At 33.8% G+C, this 19,368-nt stretch overlaps 2 protein-coding genes and 1 pseudogene across 5 annotated transcripts; 1 reads left to right on the top strand and 2 right to left on the bottom strand.

Annotated features, from left to right (window-relative positions):
* Positions 1-303: 303 nt before the first annotated feature.
* LOC139816098 (uncharacterized) lies at positions 304-2,785 on the bottom strand (annotated as a pseudogene).
* A 1,020-nt stretch (positions 2,786-3,805) lies between these two features.
* On the top strand, positions 3,806-5,934 carry Tfiiebeta (transcription factor IIEbeta). Its single transcript, XM_071783229.1, has 4 exons — positions 3,806-4,007; positions 4,305-4,563; positions 4,647-4,853; positions 4,938-5,934. The coding sequence occupies exons 1-4, from the start codon at positions 3,946-3,948 to the stop codon at positions 5,250-5,252; spliced, it is 843 nt and encodes a 280-aa protein (XP_071639330.1). The 5' UTR covers positions 3,806-3,945; the 3' UTR covers positions 5,253-5,934.
* A 110-nt stretch (positions 5,935-6,044) lies between these two features.
* Positions 6,045-18,829, bottom strand: LOC139815948 (ras-related and estrogen-regulated growth inhibitor). 4 transcript variants are annotated; one of them, XM_071783232.1, is made up of 6 exons: positions 18,345-18,829; positions 16,574-16,687; positions 13,697-13,753; positions 6,741-6,814; positions 6,392-6,655; positions 6,045-6,304 (listed from the first exon to the last, which is right to left on the bottom strand). In XM_071783232.1, the coding sequence occupies exons 2-6, from the start codon at positions 16,668-16,670 to the stop codon at positions 6,149-6,151; spliced, it is 648 nt and encodes a 215-aa protein (XP_071639333.1). In that variant the 5' UTR covers positions 16,671-16,687; positions 18,345-18,829; the 3' UTR covers positions 6,045-6,148. The 4 variants fall into 4 exon arrangements, with proteins under 4 accessions (XP_071639333.1, XP_071639332.1, XP_071639334.1 ...); XM_071783231.1 differs by lacking the exon at positions 18,345-18,829 and adding an exon at positions 17,248-17,372; XM_071783233.1 differs by lacking the exon at positions 18,345-18,829 and adding an exon at positions 17,243-17,261.
* Between the last annotated feature and the right edge of the window lie 539 nt (positions 18,830-19,368).

Genomic DNA, 19,368 nt, shown 5'->3' with positions numbered 1-19,368 from the left:
CTTTTTTCATAGATATAGAATTTAAAAAAATCGACTTTTTTGAATCTTGCCTTACCGAAATAATTCCAAAATCGTGTTTACGTTTATTTCAAGTCATGCGATTTTATTCTATCCATTTTAGAAAAATAGATTTCCCTAGATATTACATGGAAAATTACTTTAACAAATACCTACTTCGGATAAGAAATAATTTTTGGATATACACTTAATACGTGCTGTTCATGCACGTGTTTCTCATTCGCGCGCGTATTAAGTACACACAAAACGTAAAATATGTATCTCTTAAAAGTTTTTATATGATGTACAATGTAACAAAAGAACGGCTCAATGTCGCTTTTGTCCTGATGGAAAGAGTATCCGATATTACATGCACGCGTGACATACATACACATACACACAAACATATATATGTAGGTACACATGTATGTACATACACACACATTCTCTTTGCCAAGAAATTCATAAGAATAAGGTATAACTTAGCAGAAAGAGCTCGCAGCGTCGCAAACAGTCTCGTCTAATATATGCGCGACGCGTCTTCGCTCGTTGCTCGGATAACTTTCTTCGTCGAGGTTTTAAGCGGTCGGACGGTCAACTTTATACGTCCGCGCTGGCGAATTATGGAAATCCTTCCTGAAAAAGTTCAAAGTGCGACGAGACCACGTTAACGTGTCAAAAGGTGCAAGTCGTTGTTAAAGTTCGTCAAAACTTTTCAGAAAAAGCATTAATGTTTGTCCTGACGCTATCACGTTATCATTTTAGCACGCGATTACATATTTGCGATTTAATAGCCGGAGATCAGCGCCGGAACTACTTAATATAAATAACGTAATTAATCCGCTTGCTAACGAAGAGCCAATAATTTACTCTAGAGACTCTAACAATAAGAATTCATTTTTTTTCTATTAAACATATGCGTTTCAAAAATTATTAAAAAAGTTTATTTAAAAAAAATTTATTATTTATACAAAATGAGTATTTTTATTTAAAAAATTTTGTAACAGCCAAATCCCCCTCTTTCTCTTTCGTTTTATTACAAGAGTAGTTAATTAATTATTGTTGAATAATGTTGCGTAGGTATTATCGTAAACGCTGCAAACTTATAACACGAGACAATAGATATAGAAAAACGTGTTATGTTTGTAACATTACGGGAGTTTATTCCTTCGATGCAACGTTTATCGCGACTTGATTTACTCGCGCAGGAGTAATTTCTCGTTCGCCAGGTGACTGCAGTAAATCTCGCGGATTCATGTCCAAGTCGAAGGTCCTCTTACGCTTTTCGACGCGCGAAAGCCGTAACAATCCGACTGCGGAATAGGGCAAGCCGCGCGTGCTGTGTTGCTCGCAAAACGCAGACGCTCGGCGTCGCAGCGTCGCGTCGGAGATGCGGGAACACGTCCGAGAAGGCGAGAACTACGGACCTTTGACGCGTAAAGCGTGTCCCGAGTGCGAACAAACGATCGTAATCGTAAAACGTCGCTCTGGATCATTGGCCGATGATTGCAGGGGAAGCGATTTGAAATTTCCTTCTCGTGAACGCCATCGACACGTCACGTAAAATTCGCGCGTGCTTTAACTAACTCGCACTAACTACTTGGTGGTAGGACTTATTTGTAATTTTTGCTTGGCAGCGTACAGATTTATTCTCTTCAACTTGTCTTGTTCATCCGTCAAACTCTCACAGAGTGTATTCAGCTCCTTCACTTTGGCACAAATTTTCTCCATAATAATGTCTGTTCTTTCAAACATTCCAGTATGAAGAGGTATATTATCACTGATTGACAGAGTCCTCCAGCTCTTCGAGAGAGAGCTCCACTAATTCCTTCCTCTGCGACATAGCTAGAATTATATTTGGCTTGTAATACTGCACACATGTAAATGTCCTTTCCTCCACTCTAACGTCTTGAACCGCGTCAACGAAGAGCTCCTTTCTTAAGTAATACGTCCTGGACCGATCACAGTACACCAGCCACACAATGTTCTCCATGCACAAACTGAAACTGGCGCATAGTGCCACTCTGTGCCTCAGGTTTTCCCCAAGGTTTATTTTCTCGAATACCAGTTCATTGTCTTTACCGTGCACCAGAATTACCGCGTTCGCGTGTTTCGTGAGAAGCAGCAGCCCCGTCACCTTGTCTCGCCTCTTCACAGGCAGGATGTCCACGATAGCGACGTCACTGGTGTAAACCAGCTGCACGGGGTACCGCTTTCTGTTCCTCAGCGCGTACAGCTTCCTGTCGTGCGCGACGACGCACCACCGATTACCCTCGGTCTTCCAGCCAGCAGTGAAACAGCTGACGAGCTGTGGCTCGGTGCTCGCCGTGTTCAGAGGAAACGTGCATACCGTCTCGCTCGCGTTCGGCACGAGGGGGAACAGCAGCGAGGAGGACTTGTCCAACTTGTTGTCGAGGTAGACGCAGTTGCTGTGAGCGACGAGCACCTGGAAATACTCATTGCCCACGTCCAGGGCCTTCTTGCTCAGGAGGGCGAACTTGCCGGACCGCAATATCTTGTAGGCACCCTGCGGCGCGCATATCAGGAAGGCCCTGCTGCCGAAGAACTGTACCTTTTTCACCGGGCCCGGCGTCGTCAGAATCCGGGCGTCCCGCGTCGCCTCGGTCGATTCGTTATTCACGTAGGGGAAGATGACGAGCCTGTCGTCGTCCCAGCAGAAACACGTCTCCACGCCGTAAAAGTCGCACACGGCGAAGTGCCTCGGCACGATGTCCTCATCGTCGAGCACGATATACATCATACGGATAGAATCAACTCTTTAACTGCGGAAAAGGCGTATTTATATTCCAGGAAAAATTTTTTATATATTACATATAAATTATGTCCATATATTTTCTTTTCTTTCTCTAGTATAATCTTTGTTCATCATATAAGAAAAAAATAGAAAGAAGAATTAAAAAATAATTAAAAAGATCATTTTTGCATTGTTTTTTAAATAAAAAAACAAAGTTTGGGAAAATGAGAAAAAGTGCCCATATATATGTATAATTATATATACGTAATAATCGTATAATATAAAATATAATTGTACGTATTTATATATAGAATATTATTTAATCTAATTGCAATTAATTTTACTTTTTGTAAAAATACAATGCAAGAATTATATTTCTAATTATTTTTCAATTATTCTTCTTATTATTTTTCTTATATATATCTATACAAACAGAGATTGTACAATAGAAAAAAAACACATGTGAACATATATTTCATAATTATATAGATATGAAAACATTTTTCTCGAGTACGTCGAGTAAGAAGTACGAAGTACTAGTGGAAAAAATAACCTTTTATATTTTTAATTATGAAAATGTGTGACCGATTGATTGTTAATGAAAAAACCATATACAGTGACTATATCCCTCATAAGGTTCTCAACTGAAGCGCATCGTAATTAAAGAGATAAAATTAAGATATAAGCAGACATGTAAAAATATATAATAAAATCCTGCGCATTAGACATACCTATGATTTATTTCTCCGCGTATCGCGTATGCGTAGGTTTATGCATATTTTATACGACGACTGTGCAAAGCGATAAATATCGTTTGATAAGCAACGATACCTGTGATCCCTAATCGTAATAAAAATCGTTTCCAAATCGTAATAAAAATCGTGTCGTTTTATGCAGGAGATACGCGATAGACGATGAACGAGCAGCTTCAGGCTTCAGGCACCGCTTCAGAGGCCATCCATCAGACACCGCCAGAGGCGCCATCAGTACACCCCGGCGTCTGCCGCAGGTGCGAAGTATTCCATGGTCTGCCGTACTTGCGCAGTAGCGTCAGCGTGTAGCGTGTATTCAGGGTCGCCGAGTGCATTGCGATTTGCGATTCGACATCTGGTGAGAGGTTAAGTTTTGATGTCAGTACGTTAAATTATGAAATAAGAAATCGTGGCGTGGATGTGATTAATATATATAGCAAAATGGATCCGGCTTTACTCAGAGAGCGAGAGCAATTCAAGAAACGTGCTCTGACCACACCAGTGTGAGTATTTACGTTACTTTTTGCATCTATTGTTGTCGTACCCGTCTACCGATAGCATTACATATATTTAAGGCGAAATATTAGGAAGAAATAATAAACATTTATATATAGATATTTAATTTTATGCAGATACTTTTGTTTTATCTATCAAACCTTGTATCTATTAAGTCCAAGTACATAACCTATTATAGTATTATGATAGTAGTTTATCATATAATCATATATCTGTAATATATATTATAATATTTTGATTATTTGCGTAAAAATATAAATATATTTCTGATAATGTGATTACAGAGTTGACAAGAAGAAGCAGGAGAAAGAAACTACGAAAGATGAGCCGTCAAAGAAGAAACCTAAACCATCGTTCGTATCTACAGGACCTAAATTGGACATGGTCAATTATAAAACCATGACTGGTAGTACGCAATACAAATTTGGCGTGTTAGCGAAGATAGTAAAACACATGAAAGCAAGGCATCAGGAAGGGGATGATCATCCGTTAACGTTGGAAGAGATTTTAGACGAAACAAATCAATTAGACGTTGGATCAAAGGTATCGTTTTCTATTATATTCCTATTTTGTATTGCTATTTGCTATCGAGGCAAACTATTTATTTTCCTTTTGTATACTTTCAGGTCAAACAATGGCTACAAACTGAAGCTTTAGTACAAAATCCTAAGATTGAAGTAACCGATGGTAGATTTGTCTTTAAACCTATGTATAAAATTAAAGATAAAAAATCCTTACTGAGACTTCTAAAACAGCACGATTTAAAAGGTCTCGGTGGTATATTACTGGAGGATATACAAGAAAGTTTGCCACATTGTGATAAGCATTTAAAAGTAAGTACAAATATGTAGAAACTTATTTCTGATCAATTATTCTGATTTCTGATTTAAAAAAATGCTAATATTCATATATTTCAGAATTTACAAAACGAGATATTGTATATTATACGACCGCTCGATAAGAAAAAGATTATTTTTTATAACGATAAGACAGCTCAATTCCCCATTGATGAAGAATTCCAAAAATTATGGAGAGCTGTTGCTGTAGATGCCATGGACGATCAGAAGATAGATGAATATCTTGAGAAACAAGGGATTAGATCGATGCAGGATCATGGGCTGAAGAAGCCAGCACCAATCAAACGAAAGAAACCTGTTAATAGAAGGAAACAATTTAAGAAACCAAGAGATAATGAACATTTGGCAGATGTTTTGGAAACATACGATGATTAAGAATTTTCTGATTATTCTGCCGTATCAAATAAACTTACATAAAAATTATAAAAGAATAACTGAATGTAAATAAAGTAGGGATATTACTAAATTTGCTTCGTAAATATTATTCCAAGTAAAAATATTATGAAAAGTATCTTTACACATTTTCATTTTTTTTGCCTGCGCGAATTATTACTACGTAACGCTACTTATATTCCAAATGTTCATTTGCACCATAATAACACCATAATAGTAAGTAAAATAAATTATTGTTTATCAGTAGCTATAATTTATTTTAGGCATATAATAAATAAGTAAACATTTATTATCATCTTACATTGTGTAAGTACAAGATAAATATAGAATTGTGTAAGTCAACACTTATATAAACTATATGTATAATTGATCACACACTCATTATCAGCCTTTTTTCTAAGAGACTGCTTGTTTAATTTGGTGGAATAGTAAAAAAGTTACAAAATATATTACTATTTTGTGATATAAGGATATTACAAAACCATTTAGAAATATTTTCTTTTTATATTACACCTTTCTCTGAACTTTTCTAATGCATTTTGAAACCGTAAGTTACGATTCAAGGAGTTTTTGTATAGATATATTATAAAAATTTGTACATATTCCATATTATTTAATATGAATCTTACACTCTACAAATTAAAAACTGATACTTTCTTTGGTATTTCTTGCTTGGCCTTTCATTTATTACATGATAAACGACTATATTCCCGAATATCCTATATTCTTTTCACATTTTTCTTTAGATACAGTATCGATCTTTAATTTTGAGGGATTTCTTTTTTCTTATAATATATATATATATATATATATATATATATATATATATATATATATGAATGTTATAAGAAAAAAGATATATGCTTCGAATAACAATATTAATCTTTCGGTAAAGCAGAGTCACTTTTTCCTCGCGAATAAGCACGTGTCGCTTTACCACCGAGCATTCTGTCCAACAAAGATTGTTTGTTTCTTCTTCTAGCTGCGAGAACTTCTCTGCATAATTCGTGAAAAGATTCCGCGACTTGAGTAACCTATGGAAGTTTGTTTGAACATTTAGAAGAGGCCATAAAATATGAATAAAGCAATTTCAATGATAACTTATTAAAAATTGCAGTTACCTGCTCAGCTGCAGTTATTTCACTAAACCAGCATTCGAAATCCTTCGCTAATATCTCTCCCTCCTCAGTACTAACTTGTCGTAAATGAACCATATCAGCTTTATTTCCAACAAGGGCAAGAGGCATCGCAGCTTCGGGATCAGCTACTGCGAGAGCTTCTTTTGCCTTTCTGACAAAATTGAAAGAATTTCTGTCCGTTATCGAATAAACCAGTAACAAGCCGTCCGCTCGTAAAGTTTCCATCGATGGTAGCTCATTTTCACTCTAAAATATTAAAGTATCATATAGAAACTATTTATAAACTAATATATAATTTGTGAGAGATTTGTTATCTATATACAAAAATTACCTTTGGACATGTATCTAAAATTTCAAAAAGAATTGGTTCCCCGTCAACTAGTACCTCGTGTTTGTATCTGGTTTCTAGAAAATAAAATAAAATTTACTCTTAATATAAATATACAATAACTATTATTTATAACACAAATATATAATTTTGTGTAATCGTAAAATCACGATTCCATTTCTTGTGATATTTTAGAATGTGCAGATTCTTCTTAAAAAGTTTTGAATTCTTTTTTTCTTTAAAAAGTTTGTAATCTGTAAAATGTTCATGTAAAGCCAATTTCACTCAAACAACTTTTCTTTAATTTATAGTCAATATCGCTTATTGTGTAATTGTCGATTTATTTGAAATTCCATGCGAGTGCGATTGTTTCATTCAACCACAAAATAAAAATTAATTTAAGCGCGAAAATAAAAGCAAAATAAGCGATATTAACCATTTTTTGCATTGTTTATTACTTCTTGTCTTATTCATTAATTTATCTTTCAAATGATTAATAACACATCGTATTTTTTTCTTTCGTTTATAATGTATTTTAAAAAGTATTCTCCGAACAAGATAAATGGTTTTGGTAGAGAATTGCTTTGTGATGATTCAAGCAAATATAATAGAAAATAAATTATTCGCATTTATTATGTCATATATACATATATTATTTTACACAATTAAGAATTTAATTGACTATACTGGCAATGATTATAATCGTGGTAACGGTTATAACTGGTCATTCTAAAGTTGATGTAATTTTAGATACTTATAATCCACGATTATAATCATTGCCAGTATAGTCAATTAAATTCTTAATTGTGTTAATTATTGACTGGCAAAGTAAATGTTACTTATTTGGTTTGAATTATATTATTTTCTTATATATCTTATTTTATATTGCATAAAAAAGGAAACCTTCTCAGATTTGAATAGTTTTTTTCTTGAATTTGTCAAAAAGATTCGACGCGATTATTAATGTAAATTTCTATCATGAGAATATAGGTATAAGGTATAACAGAATAAATTTATGTATCATTAAGCAATTTCTCGGATCTGATTTACTTTGAGACGCTAAACACGGCACGTGTTTCTCTCCTGTCTACCGCGTCTGTATTTGTGCAAAACGAAAAATTTTGTTCGAGTATCAACCTCGCATTAGCACCCGTTCTGTCTAGTGTCAAATTCGTCTTCGATAAATTTAGAACGGACGCGGACTGAGGTATGCAGAGGGAGAATATAGGTACTTACGCAGCCTTAGAAGCGGATTATACAGTTGCTGGCAATTTTTCAAACTGACGCGCTATTCTATTATACATATACTTTGTCGCACATACGCTAGTTTTGTAAGATACACGAATTAACAAAAAATCGATAACAAACGCGTCATTTATGATTATATTAGAAATCTAAATATTTTAATCGTCTTTCTAACTGAGAAGCTCAGCTAAAACTATTCTTAAAATGCGACATGATTTAACAAAGAAATCTTCAAAATTAATTTGATATTTGTAACGTCACATATTATCTTTACGATGCTAACGAATCTGCAGAATGTGGAAAATAAAGCGCGATAATAGCTTGTTCATTGAATCGATCTGCAATATAAGAAACAGCACATTTATTTTATTTTATATAAACTTTAAATATTTTGTAATAAATTTTCAACGACGAATTGACTAACGTAATACAACGCTCGGTAGGCGTTGTTTTACAGCATATTAGGTCCAACGGCCCAACGTGCCACACACATACACAAGGTTGGCGCGGCCGCGACGCCGAGTCATTGTATTGTATTATCATTCGCACGACGGCGCTCGAACAAACAGGTAGTGTCGCTCCGTATATATCGTCTCGTATTCAATCTCGAAATGCGATTGTTTCTTATGAACGATTATATTAGCTTTCATCGGTTCGTGTAATTACTTTCGCGTAGCGTCTTACTATTTCTCAAAACGCGATAAAGCACTAATTGTAAGAGCAAATGCGATCTCTGGATGATTAGAGATTTGATAACGCAAATATAATATAACAATTCGCTGTATCAAGTATAATTACGTAATCAAATGCTGTGATGTATCATTTGATTTCGCATTTATTTCGAAATGTATTGCACGTGCAATATTAAATTCTGATTTTATTTTAAGTTTACAGATTCGATCGGATTCGATGAATTATAATTAGTCATTAAATTGAACAAAACATCGCGACAACGAAACGGATCGACTTCGAGTCGAGTGGCGTCGCGAATTTTTTGGATTAAAAAAAGAAAGAGAGAGAGAGAGAGAGAGAGAAGTGTGTGTGGGCGCGCGCGCGTGTGTGTGTGTGTGTGTGCGTGCGTGTGTGTGTGTGTGTGTGTGTGTGTGTGTGTGTGTGTGTGTGTGTGTGTGTGTGTGTGTGTGTGTGTGTGTGTGTGTGTGTGTGTGTGTGTGTGTGTGTGTGGTGTGTGTGTGTGTGTGTGTACTGTAAGATTAAACCGAGATTAAAGTTAATCTGCATTGATGGAAACTGGACATTAATGTCGTTCTTCAATATTTATTAATCCCTTAAAATAGAATTCGGTATCCTTATAGATATGTATATCGGAGCTTTAATAAATTGCATATATCGAGAAATACATATGTATATTCTATATTAAAACCTGGCGTGTTAACAATTAATCGATAAAGCAATCATCTCTTATGGAAAAATACTACAAAAATACTACAGAAAGACTACTGTAGTTGCAAAAAAGTACAGGAAACTATAGTAAATATGACAGTAATTATTATAATTTTGTGTATGCTTTTTTCGCATTTTTTCGCATACAGTAGCTTTTTCTATATTTCTTTAAATATTACATTCCGCAGACATTTGCTTTTTACTTTAACTCATACGTTTATTTACTTACGTTGTAAAATGAGACAATAATCGCCGGAAGAAATGCGAAAAGATTTATTATTAAAATGCGAAAGAGTATCGAATATGTAGCGTCGCCGCAGCGGGTGCCGCGTGAAGTTAACCGCGCGTTTTACGAATTCGTTCCGCCATTTTAGGCTCGTCCACTACTTTACTTTGCGCGACGTCGCGTCGCGGATGTCAAACGTATCGTAGCATCGTTCGTTAATTTTCCTCGCGTCACTCCTCTGTCAAAACGTAACACAATACGTGCCGCGTGTGTAAGACCGTGTTGATTAACGTCAAGAATGCCGTGCAAGGTTTCGTACGTGCGAGTATCACGTTTCAATGATCCGCGAGCGCGATCCTAACCATGTTTTCGCGAGTGAGCTCCAGTTTAACGTCGGGAGTGCCGCGTAAAGTGTCCCGCGATCGTCTTTAACAATCGGTGATCGTAATTAATGGTACTCCGCGAATGAGTTGTGACTTGTGTGAATGCCACGAAGAAGACATGAGAGGAGGAGCAGGCCTGGGAGGCATCGGGCATCGGCGGAGCAACCGGAGTAGGTGAGTAACTTAATATAATTCATTATACTTATTACTTATTACTAATAATTAATATTTAATATTTAATTAACTTAATACTCTCTGATTAACTTATTATTAATTTATTCCCGCGATAGTCGTATGGTATATTCCGAGCGTCAATATATGTATAATACATGCAATGTATAATATTATTCATTGTGCTGTGCAAATAATGCGTAGACGTGTCTTAACGCATTTACCATCCATGACAGTGACTGACATTGATTTTGAGCTTTCCATTTACGCCTTGTCGGTCATCGGTGACTGTCATAGAACGACAGTCAAATAAATACGTCACGTATTATATTTTTACGCAATTCAAAACTATAAATTTACTATTAATTAAATGTTTTATTGTCCTTCTTATATTGTTAGTATATAATAATTCAATTGGCGTGAACGAAAAATCATGTAAAACACGTTTGGCGGTGAATGTGTTAAATCGTGTTTGCGCTTGCTCGATCCTAAGTAAGCGAGGGAGTACAAACAAACACGAATGATCAACTATCCGCATCAATGAGTTCGAATGGCATTTACAGGATAGCGGCACTATTTGCGTTCATTGAAGCAGATTGTTCATTCATGTTTGTTCGCCGATCGCTTGCTCTGAATTCGACTCTAAATATATACATGTATTTAACACTGGAACTACACCCAAAAGGTGACTGACCCAAAGGGATCAAAATGAAATGTTTGACATTTTTAAAAATAATTATTACTCATTTTGAAAATATCTTAATTTCTAAGAAATTTTCCTTGACTTTTATTGATACAGATAAGTATTTTCTCTTTGTCTCTTTCTTTCTAAGATTTCTAGTTAGTAGTAGTCTTATTTCGTAGTATATCTAGATTCTATAGATATATTATTTTGACCCCTCATAAAATGTCGGTAAAATTTGATTGATTACATTCGCATTCCAGAGGTTTCTCATGAACTCTTAGGATTCTTCCAGGACTGGAAGTAAATCCACCTCGGTATAATACATAGAAATCTTACAAAATACGTCATATGCAATGTGTGCAATGTGAGTAAACTATATTGCATCTGGAATGTATTTTGTCACATGTATTGCTGTGACATAATACGTCATATGCAAGGTGTAATATGAACAAACTATTAGACATGTATTGTTATTGTGCTAGTTTACAAGAGATAAAAAAATATAACGAATTAATACGGAAGATAATGGCCACTATATATTGCACATTGCTCCATATGCGACCTGCCTTAGAAAGGTAGAGACAGCGAGAGAGAGAGAGAGAGAGAGAGAGAGAGAGAGAGAGAGAGATATGTACAAATAAATAAGCGTAAAACAAGTGTATTCGTAGCTGGTGTCGAGTTCTGCTCCATCACAAAATTATAGCTTGCTTTCGAGAAATAACTGATTTCTGAGTTGCTAAAAAGTAAAATATTAAAATATATATTTCAGTAGAAGGAATTTGAGACGCACAAATCACAATTTAGAATTGCATCTCATTGACAATGGGATATAAATCTTACAATTAGTTGTAACTTTTTTATTTATATATAATTTTTGAGATTGCATTTGATTTCTTCCAATATAAAGGTAATTTTTCAACAAGCATATTAAAATGCAAATATACATTTATAAATAATTTTATCCGTAGTAACATATGCTTTTTCCATATTTTTGTTTTCTTACAAGTAAGGAAGATGTTATGTATCATTTATTTTTTAAGAATAATAATCTTATTTCGAATTTCTCCTGAATCAAAATGTAAAAAAAATATATAAATATATGCATGCATTCTTGAATATCGTGTTTTTTCGAAAACAAGTTATTTTTTTAGGTAGAAATAGGTATTATAGGTTAATCTTCGGTAGTTCTAGTGTTAATATGTTTAAGATTTATAACGATTTGCATTGTTGATATAAAAATAAGATTATTGTTTTTAAAATTTTGGAAAACATTATTTGCATGATATTAGTCCTTTTCAGAAATTAGTTATTTTGTTAAATATTTCTAAATAACAATAAGTGAAATAGAACCGATATAAATCTTACAATTAATTAAAGAAGATGCCATTTTCGGTCGAGCTAAATCTTGATAGCCTAATAATAATATTTCTGTATGAATTTTGTATACCTTTTCCAATTTAATGAGCTGCTCATTGATTATTTGTCGATCTTAAAACACAGCTTTTTGTTAGAATAATAAATCCACTTAAAATTAATAATAGATTTAATTTTTGATGCTAATAAGCATTCTATTTAAATCACTGTAAAGAATTTATTGCAAAAAATATTACCTTATTAAAAAAAATACAAATAAAACATCCGACGCGTACATCAGTAATTATTTTTGAAATATTAATTATTGAGCGCTATTGTAATTTAAACATATTTATGTTTTTCAGATCAAAGTTTGTGTTACAACTCTGCTGCTGCGCATCGTATCTATGTAAGTTAATTTATTTTTTATTTTACCTTCAGATAAGCGATCTGTGAAATGGATCTAAAAATTATTATTAATACATTTATTTATATGTGAAATGTCAGACAGAAAGTGGAAAATCAAAAATTATTTTCCATATCTTTTATTTCATAGATCCATTATTTTAAAATTAATGGCCTTATACGACATGTCAGGAAAAAGAACAAAAACGATAGAAAATATTTTGCAAATGCAGCAAACACGATAAAAAAGTAATAAATAATGAATAATGATTTTTGTAAAACAGAATTTGTTTCAAATTTTGATAAAAACATTTCTCTTACATACTTTATATATTTTTTACCGAGCACTCTACGCATAAATAAGATATATTTAATAAACGCGTTGTCTTTTTAGAGTCTCGATTTAAATTAAAAGACTCGCACTTCGACAACTTAGCTCGACGTCTTTTTTAATGCGATTTTCCATTATATTTTTGTATTGTAATAGACATTTTATTTACGCTGATTTATTTAAACTCATTTTATTTACCTACTTAGTGATACAACAATTTGGCGCGTATACAGAGTGTCACGATACCTACAACGCGGCCAAGTTAGATCGTGTTAAGTCGCTAACAGAAACCGCGAACAGAAATATTTGCGTACCAGTTTAAGTCCAATAAACCGACAGTTATACCGACGTATAATACGATACGCATCGGAACGATATTCATGGCGGTATTGGTAACTGCATATTGACAGTCATTAAATGTGCGTTAAACGTATGTTTCCACTTTAATTATCGTAATGAAACATGAGGCCGTCGAGGAGAGAAAATAGAAAACAGAAAGATAGGATAGTGAGAGACGATAGAATACTAGAGAGAGAAAATTTCTCGCAAGATAATCGTGCAATATTTGAATGGCGAATAATCGTTTCGCTTCTCAGCTGTGATTACAGTCTCACAATTAATCCTTAATTTAAATGTGATTTTCAATCCGTTCGCGTCTCAAGATACGAGATTATACTTCCAAGTGTCTCACCCGATAAACAAGACTTTTGAGACAAGTTTCAAGTAACTATAAATATACGGGCCTAAGACTTTTCTCACCTGATTGATGATCGTATTCCCCGATGTATCTCCTCGTCAGAAATCTCACTGTCAATGCTGAAACATAATGGAAATATATACTGCTCGCGTATGCAGTTCAAGCGTGACATAATTATGTTGTACGCGGTATAATTGAGTTGGCAAACTATAATGACAGGCTACTCGCGCAACGTCGCGTCTCGAATTCGTATGCATCGCAGTGATCTACATTTCGTCCGTTTGTTACAGTCGCATCTATTTATGCAAGAGAAAATCAACACGAAAATACTCTCGCTCTCGGTGTCATGATTGTTGTGCTATAATATAAACTATATTTAATATCTCTAATATTTAACCACACGTTGCAAATTCAAGAAACTAGGAATTAGTAATTGAATCTATATAACTAACTCTCTTGTATAATTATTTCCAACTGCGCAGCAGAAGAATTCATACATGCATTATGAAGTTATATTTATATATCATATATACATTTATATATAATATCATCTAATTTTTATTTAATATAACCATAATGTTACTTTAATGTAATATGACTCGTGTAACTCTTTTCATGTACTGGAATTTAATAAAAAACCGAAATTAATATTTTATCTTTATATGAAATATATTTTCTCATTGTTCCAATACTGGACGTAACAGTTTTCAATTGTAAGAAAACTTGCAAGATCCGTAACTGGATCTGACAAATAGAAATACATATAGACGAAACGTTCACTGTTTCTACGGCACTTAATCTTCGACGCTTTATTGAAGCGATGTTCGTTCCATTAGTCTCAATGTTTTGCGTGAAAGTGATGAAAAGAGGTTGATCTCGCACTGACACATGATCTTCTCGATATGATACTACAACTGAACATATTGCGATTCAATCGGGAGAAACGAGAGCTACAACCTAGTGACACGCTTCGAGGTATATACCACACTATTTTTACCACGAACTCGAATCTACCACGGCGCCACAAAACCTTGCGCGATGCATTAACGCCACCGTAGCTTATTTCATTTTGGACGCGTGCGGTAAATACATGTACGGTAAATACAGTAAATACTTTCTTTTCGAATACGAAAACTGCCGGTTTACATCGGTTCGAGTAAGGTCGGCAATCAATCCAAGTTTAATTTTTTGACTGTAAAGTGAACGTTCAGCAAAATTAATAAATCAATATGAATTGGACAATTTACTATAAAAAAAAAAATGGAAAAAGGCAATTTTTAAGCCAAATTAATTTAGTACAATAAATTTGTTTGTTTATAAATGGATTCGTGCAAATATTGTATGAACTAAACTAAACAAATATACAAAAATTCTATGAGTGTAGATATTAAAATTTGTGTAGGATGTATATGTATACCTATATATCTCTGCCTGAAATATATTGTCTAAAATATAGGTCGATTTTTTGATCGACACGGGCACGTGGATGTTTCGAAGGACAGCTAATTTATTAGCGATTGGTTTATTTGCGTTCGAAATTTATGGACTAAGATCATTGAGATGCCTCTTCGTTTCTCCTCGCTTTAATTCCAATGTTATTAAAAGTTTAGAATTTAGCTCTAAATTCTTAGACACATCAAATTTTCTTAACAAATCTTGTTACAAAAATAAAACAAAAATTAGAAGCAAAACTTAAAAAATCAAAATAGTAATTCTCAATTGAAAACAGATAAATATTGAAACAAAACAAAGAGAAATGTGAAAGATTTTCGAAAAAGAATTTAAAATATATCTGCAAAATTAGAACGATATTTTTGAATTATTTTTGTGTTTAGATATTGTCCATTTAATATAAAATACATTATTATTCTATTCTTTATTCACATCGCACAATAAGCTATCAGAGAAAATATCTTCTACATGCTATTACGATATCTTTCAGATGTTTGGGTTGCTTGAAACGTAGAAGAAATAATATTTTCTCGATATAAAGTTTCGATCATAAAGGAATGTTATGGAAAGCATGACGAATCGAAACTCGATGAAGATCCAAGGCGGATTTTGAAGTAAAATTTTATAAATAGCAACCACGTATTTTGCAGCCAACAGAAAAGACGCACAGTTCTGGCGAGGACGGACCAATTATTTATTCACCTATGCCTTTACACTTGCCATTACCAAAAATACACGCGGTTAGCTACTCTCAGGGTCCTCAACGCATATCTCATATATGTATGTATCTTCATCACGTGGAATGGATGGAACGTGATTCTTACGTGCTACTTGCATGCGTACTTGCACTTGACTTTAGAGTGTCGATCGTTTACTATACAAGATTATTATTATTTTTTTTTTTAAATATACATCTCCTATACTTTTGTTCTCTCGTTCTTTTCTTTGCAATTGTTTGTTTGCAGAACAACAGCGCGACTTCCATGCAATAATGCAGTGTGTAATAGATTTTGTTCTTAATGAGAATTAGTAGAATTAGAGCGTAGCTGCGTGAAAGTATTTCTTAAAGTTTGCTATTAAAATATTTTTTGATTGACGTAATTAACTTTTATATTAATGATTAGAGCTAGGAAACGTTTGAAAATTATATTATAGTTAAATAGAAAATCATAAAAAACTGCAAGCATAACTTTGGAATGTGGAAATTCTTTTGTGAAAATTTTATTTTTATTATTAATTTGATTGCTCTATAAGAAATAGCAGTCCGTTTCTTGTTATGCAGTGATTGCATTCTTATTTCTTGATGTATAAGAAAGATGTTTCATGGAAATTCTATCTTTCTCGTCACGTTAATTTTAATTCATGGCACTTTTACTTTACAATTTTATTATATTAATATTAATATTTGCATTAATATGGAAAGCTCAATTATGTTTTAATGTGGATTTATTATGGAAGTTTCGTTTTATCGAGATATATTCACTTACCGCTTTTGCCAACTCCTGGTGCTCCTATCACAGCCACCTTAACTTCGCACAGCGAACTCTTCTTTCTTCTGATGCCTCTGATCGCATTTGACGTCATACTACAGGCATTTGTCACTGTAGAAAAATAAATTAAAATAATATTGAGATTATTATACGAAAAATCTGACAAATCTAAGAGAGTTCTTAAATGCATATTAAATTATTCTCTGCCCAAGCAGAGTTTTTTTATCGACACGGACGATGAAAGATAAAGAATGATCTCAAAATATGAAAATAATTTTTAATATTTTGCTCTTACAAAACGAAAAATATTACGCTTCTATGAAAAGAGAGCAATTTATATAAACTATAGTCATTACTATTATTTTAATTATTAACGGTTTATTATGAACAATTTATTATAACTTATAATTAATAAATTAATTATTAGATACCATATAATTATATGAATAATTAATATTAATTAGTCTCTCTCTCTCTCTCTCTCTCTCTCTCTCTCTCTCTCTCTCTCTCTCTCTTTCTCTCTTTCTCAATGTTACTATTACCTATACCATAAATTTAAAAATTTACATGCATTAAAAAATTGATTTGATTGAAGGATTACTCGCGTGTTTTGTACTTATTAAAGCTTGGTCACGAGATTAGTACTCTGTTGTTTTTTTGGATTACCGAACTCTATTTATCGGGTGTTCCATTTCCTCTAGAGCGCAATAAAAAAAGCGAAAATTTTTACGGCACTTAGTGGCATCCGCCGCTTGTTTCTCTTTGGGCGCGTGTTTGAATAAGTCGCGCTACACTTCGAAAGAAGGTGGGAGCAGCACGAACGCCTGTCTAGAAACGAGAGAAAGAGAGACAGAGCGAGGAGCGGATAAGAAGAGAAGGCAAGATGTGACGGGTACATTAATAGAACGGTTTGCACACACATGTTCCGTGGAATCTCGGGAATTTCTTCCACTGTCTAACAATGTACCGGGGTTACGAATATCGGACGCGATGATAATGCGGTTTATTACAAAATTTCCATGTAATTTCGTGCGCGATGACGTAGATTCAACGTCGCCTCTAAATTCATTAAAGTCCACAGCGACTATTTAATCATAACATATTTTTAATTTATGATCGGTAAACAGTTAATAAATCTCCGAACAGCTGTATGCGAAACTGAAAATGCGCTAAATACTTTCCTCTTAATCTCTAAAACGTTAAAGTATGCACCGATGTATTTAACGACACATTTTCCTAAATGAATGCACGTTAATGGGTCTTGGAACATTTCATCGCACAACAAAGTAGACGCATAGCGTAGATATAAATAGGTGTCGTAAAAATATAATATTTAACACAAGTAAATGTACTTTTTTGCCGAGAGATACTTTCAGCCTTTCATTGTATAAGTGTGGAACATTTCTTAATCTGTTTTTCCATCTATTTTAATATTTTACAATGTTATGGCATTACTTAATAGTATATGAAAAAAGCTATATCACAGATTAAACAATAAAACTATAAAATAAATAAAATACAATTGAATTATTTTTCACGTTTCGAAAAACTCTACTCTTAAATTATTACATTTTTAAACTGTATTAAGCTTTATACTGTCTGGTATCATATAAAGATATACATGATTATTGATATGTGATGATTTCGATACATGATGATCTTTTTCATCGATGAAAAATAAAAATACAATATCGATCAACAGCCTATAAGCAAATATACGCTATCTATTATGTGTAATTATATATATTTAAGATACTCTGGAACTTACCGAGTCAGCTAAAATACACTCCGCTACAACACCGGTACAACACTATTGTTTTATTGTTCCGCTTTACACGCTCTACCGGTTCATATCGCGATCAAAGTGTTCGTCGAATAAGGAATGCATAGCTCTAAAATATGCTCTTGAATATGAAATATAGAACGTTTTGCAGAATTACCTATTGACAATTAATTTTGAGATCAAAAGATTGTACGCGCGCGATGCAGACTTGCCACTGGCGATAGGGCATAGCAAATATGTTTGCCTGATCGCGCGATTGAATCATAAGGAGACGGAAGAAGATAGATCGGTTGATAATCGCGCGTCTGCCACGTGAACGGCAATAGTTTTGTTCGAATTCGCGGCTTCGTGAACCACCGCGGCTCTTGGCCTCAGCGCGACTGTCTCGTCCCATTCTCTTCTGGCGGCTCGCGAGGCCCGCCGGTTCCCTTATTGCTCTTAAGCCATGTACATGCGGTACCCGCTTCCGGTACAGATGTGCGCGCAGACGAAGGTCGAGATTCGAAACGGCCGATGTCCCTCCGAGCCTCACGTACGTGCTGTCTTCGCGTCAAGATAAAATTAAAGTGGACGTGCGCGGAAAATCGGGATGTAACCAATGTTTCCTAGAAACGCGGAAACTTCGCCAAATACTGATTAAATCACGATTAGTGATGATTATAAAAGTCATTACATCAAATTACTTTTAATAAATGCTATATAACTGCTGAGGCAACTAATTTAGTAATTATAGAGTATTTTTTACGAATATGTTAATTATCTTTTTATAAGGATTTATAGCGAATAAAAATCTAGCACTATAAACATTTTTTCAAGTTTATAAGTGGCTAAACACATTACACTTTTTTGGACGCAAGATTTTCTATTTAATATTAAAATTATTATATGTATATGCGTGGATATATGCATAAAATGAATATTGCAATATAACTTATATTTTATTATATTATTAGAGGTATGGAAATGAAGAAAAAAAGAAATACATAAAATTTCATTCTAAGCCCTTGCA

The sequence above is a fragment of the Temnothorax longispinosus genome, chromosome 7, assembly GCF_030848805.1.
Source record: "Temnothorax longispinosus isolate EJ_2023e chromosome 7, Tlon_JGU_v1, whole genome shotgun sequence".
In the NCBI taxonomy this organism is placed as follows: Eukaryota; Metazoa; Arthropoda; class Insecta; order Hymenoptera; family Formicidae; genus Temnothorax; species Temnothorax longispinosus.
This window is presented reverse-complemented; position numbering and strand designations above follow the sequence as displayed.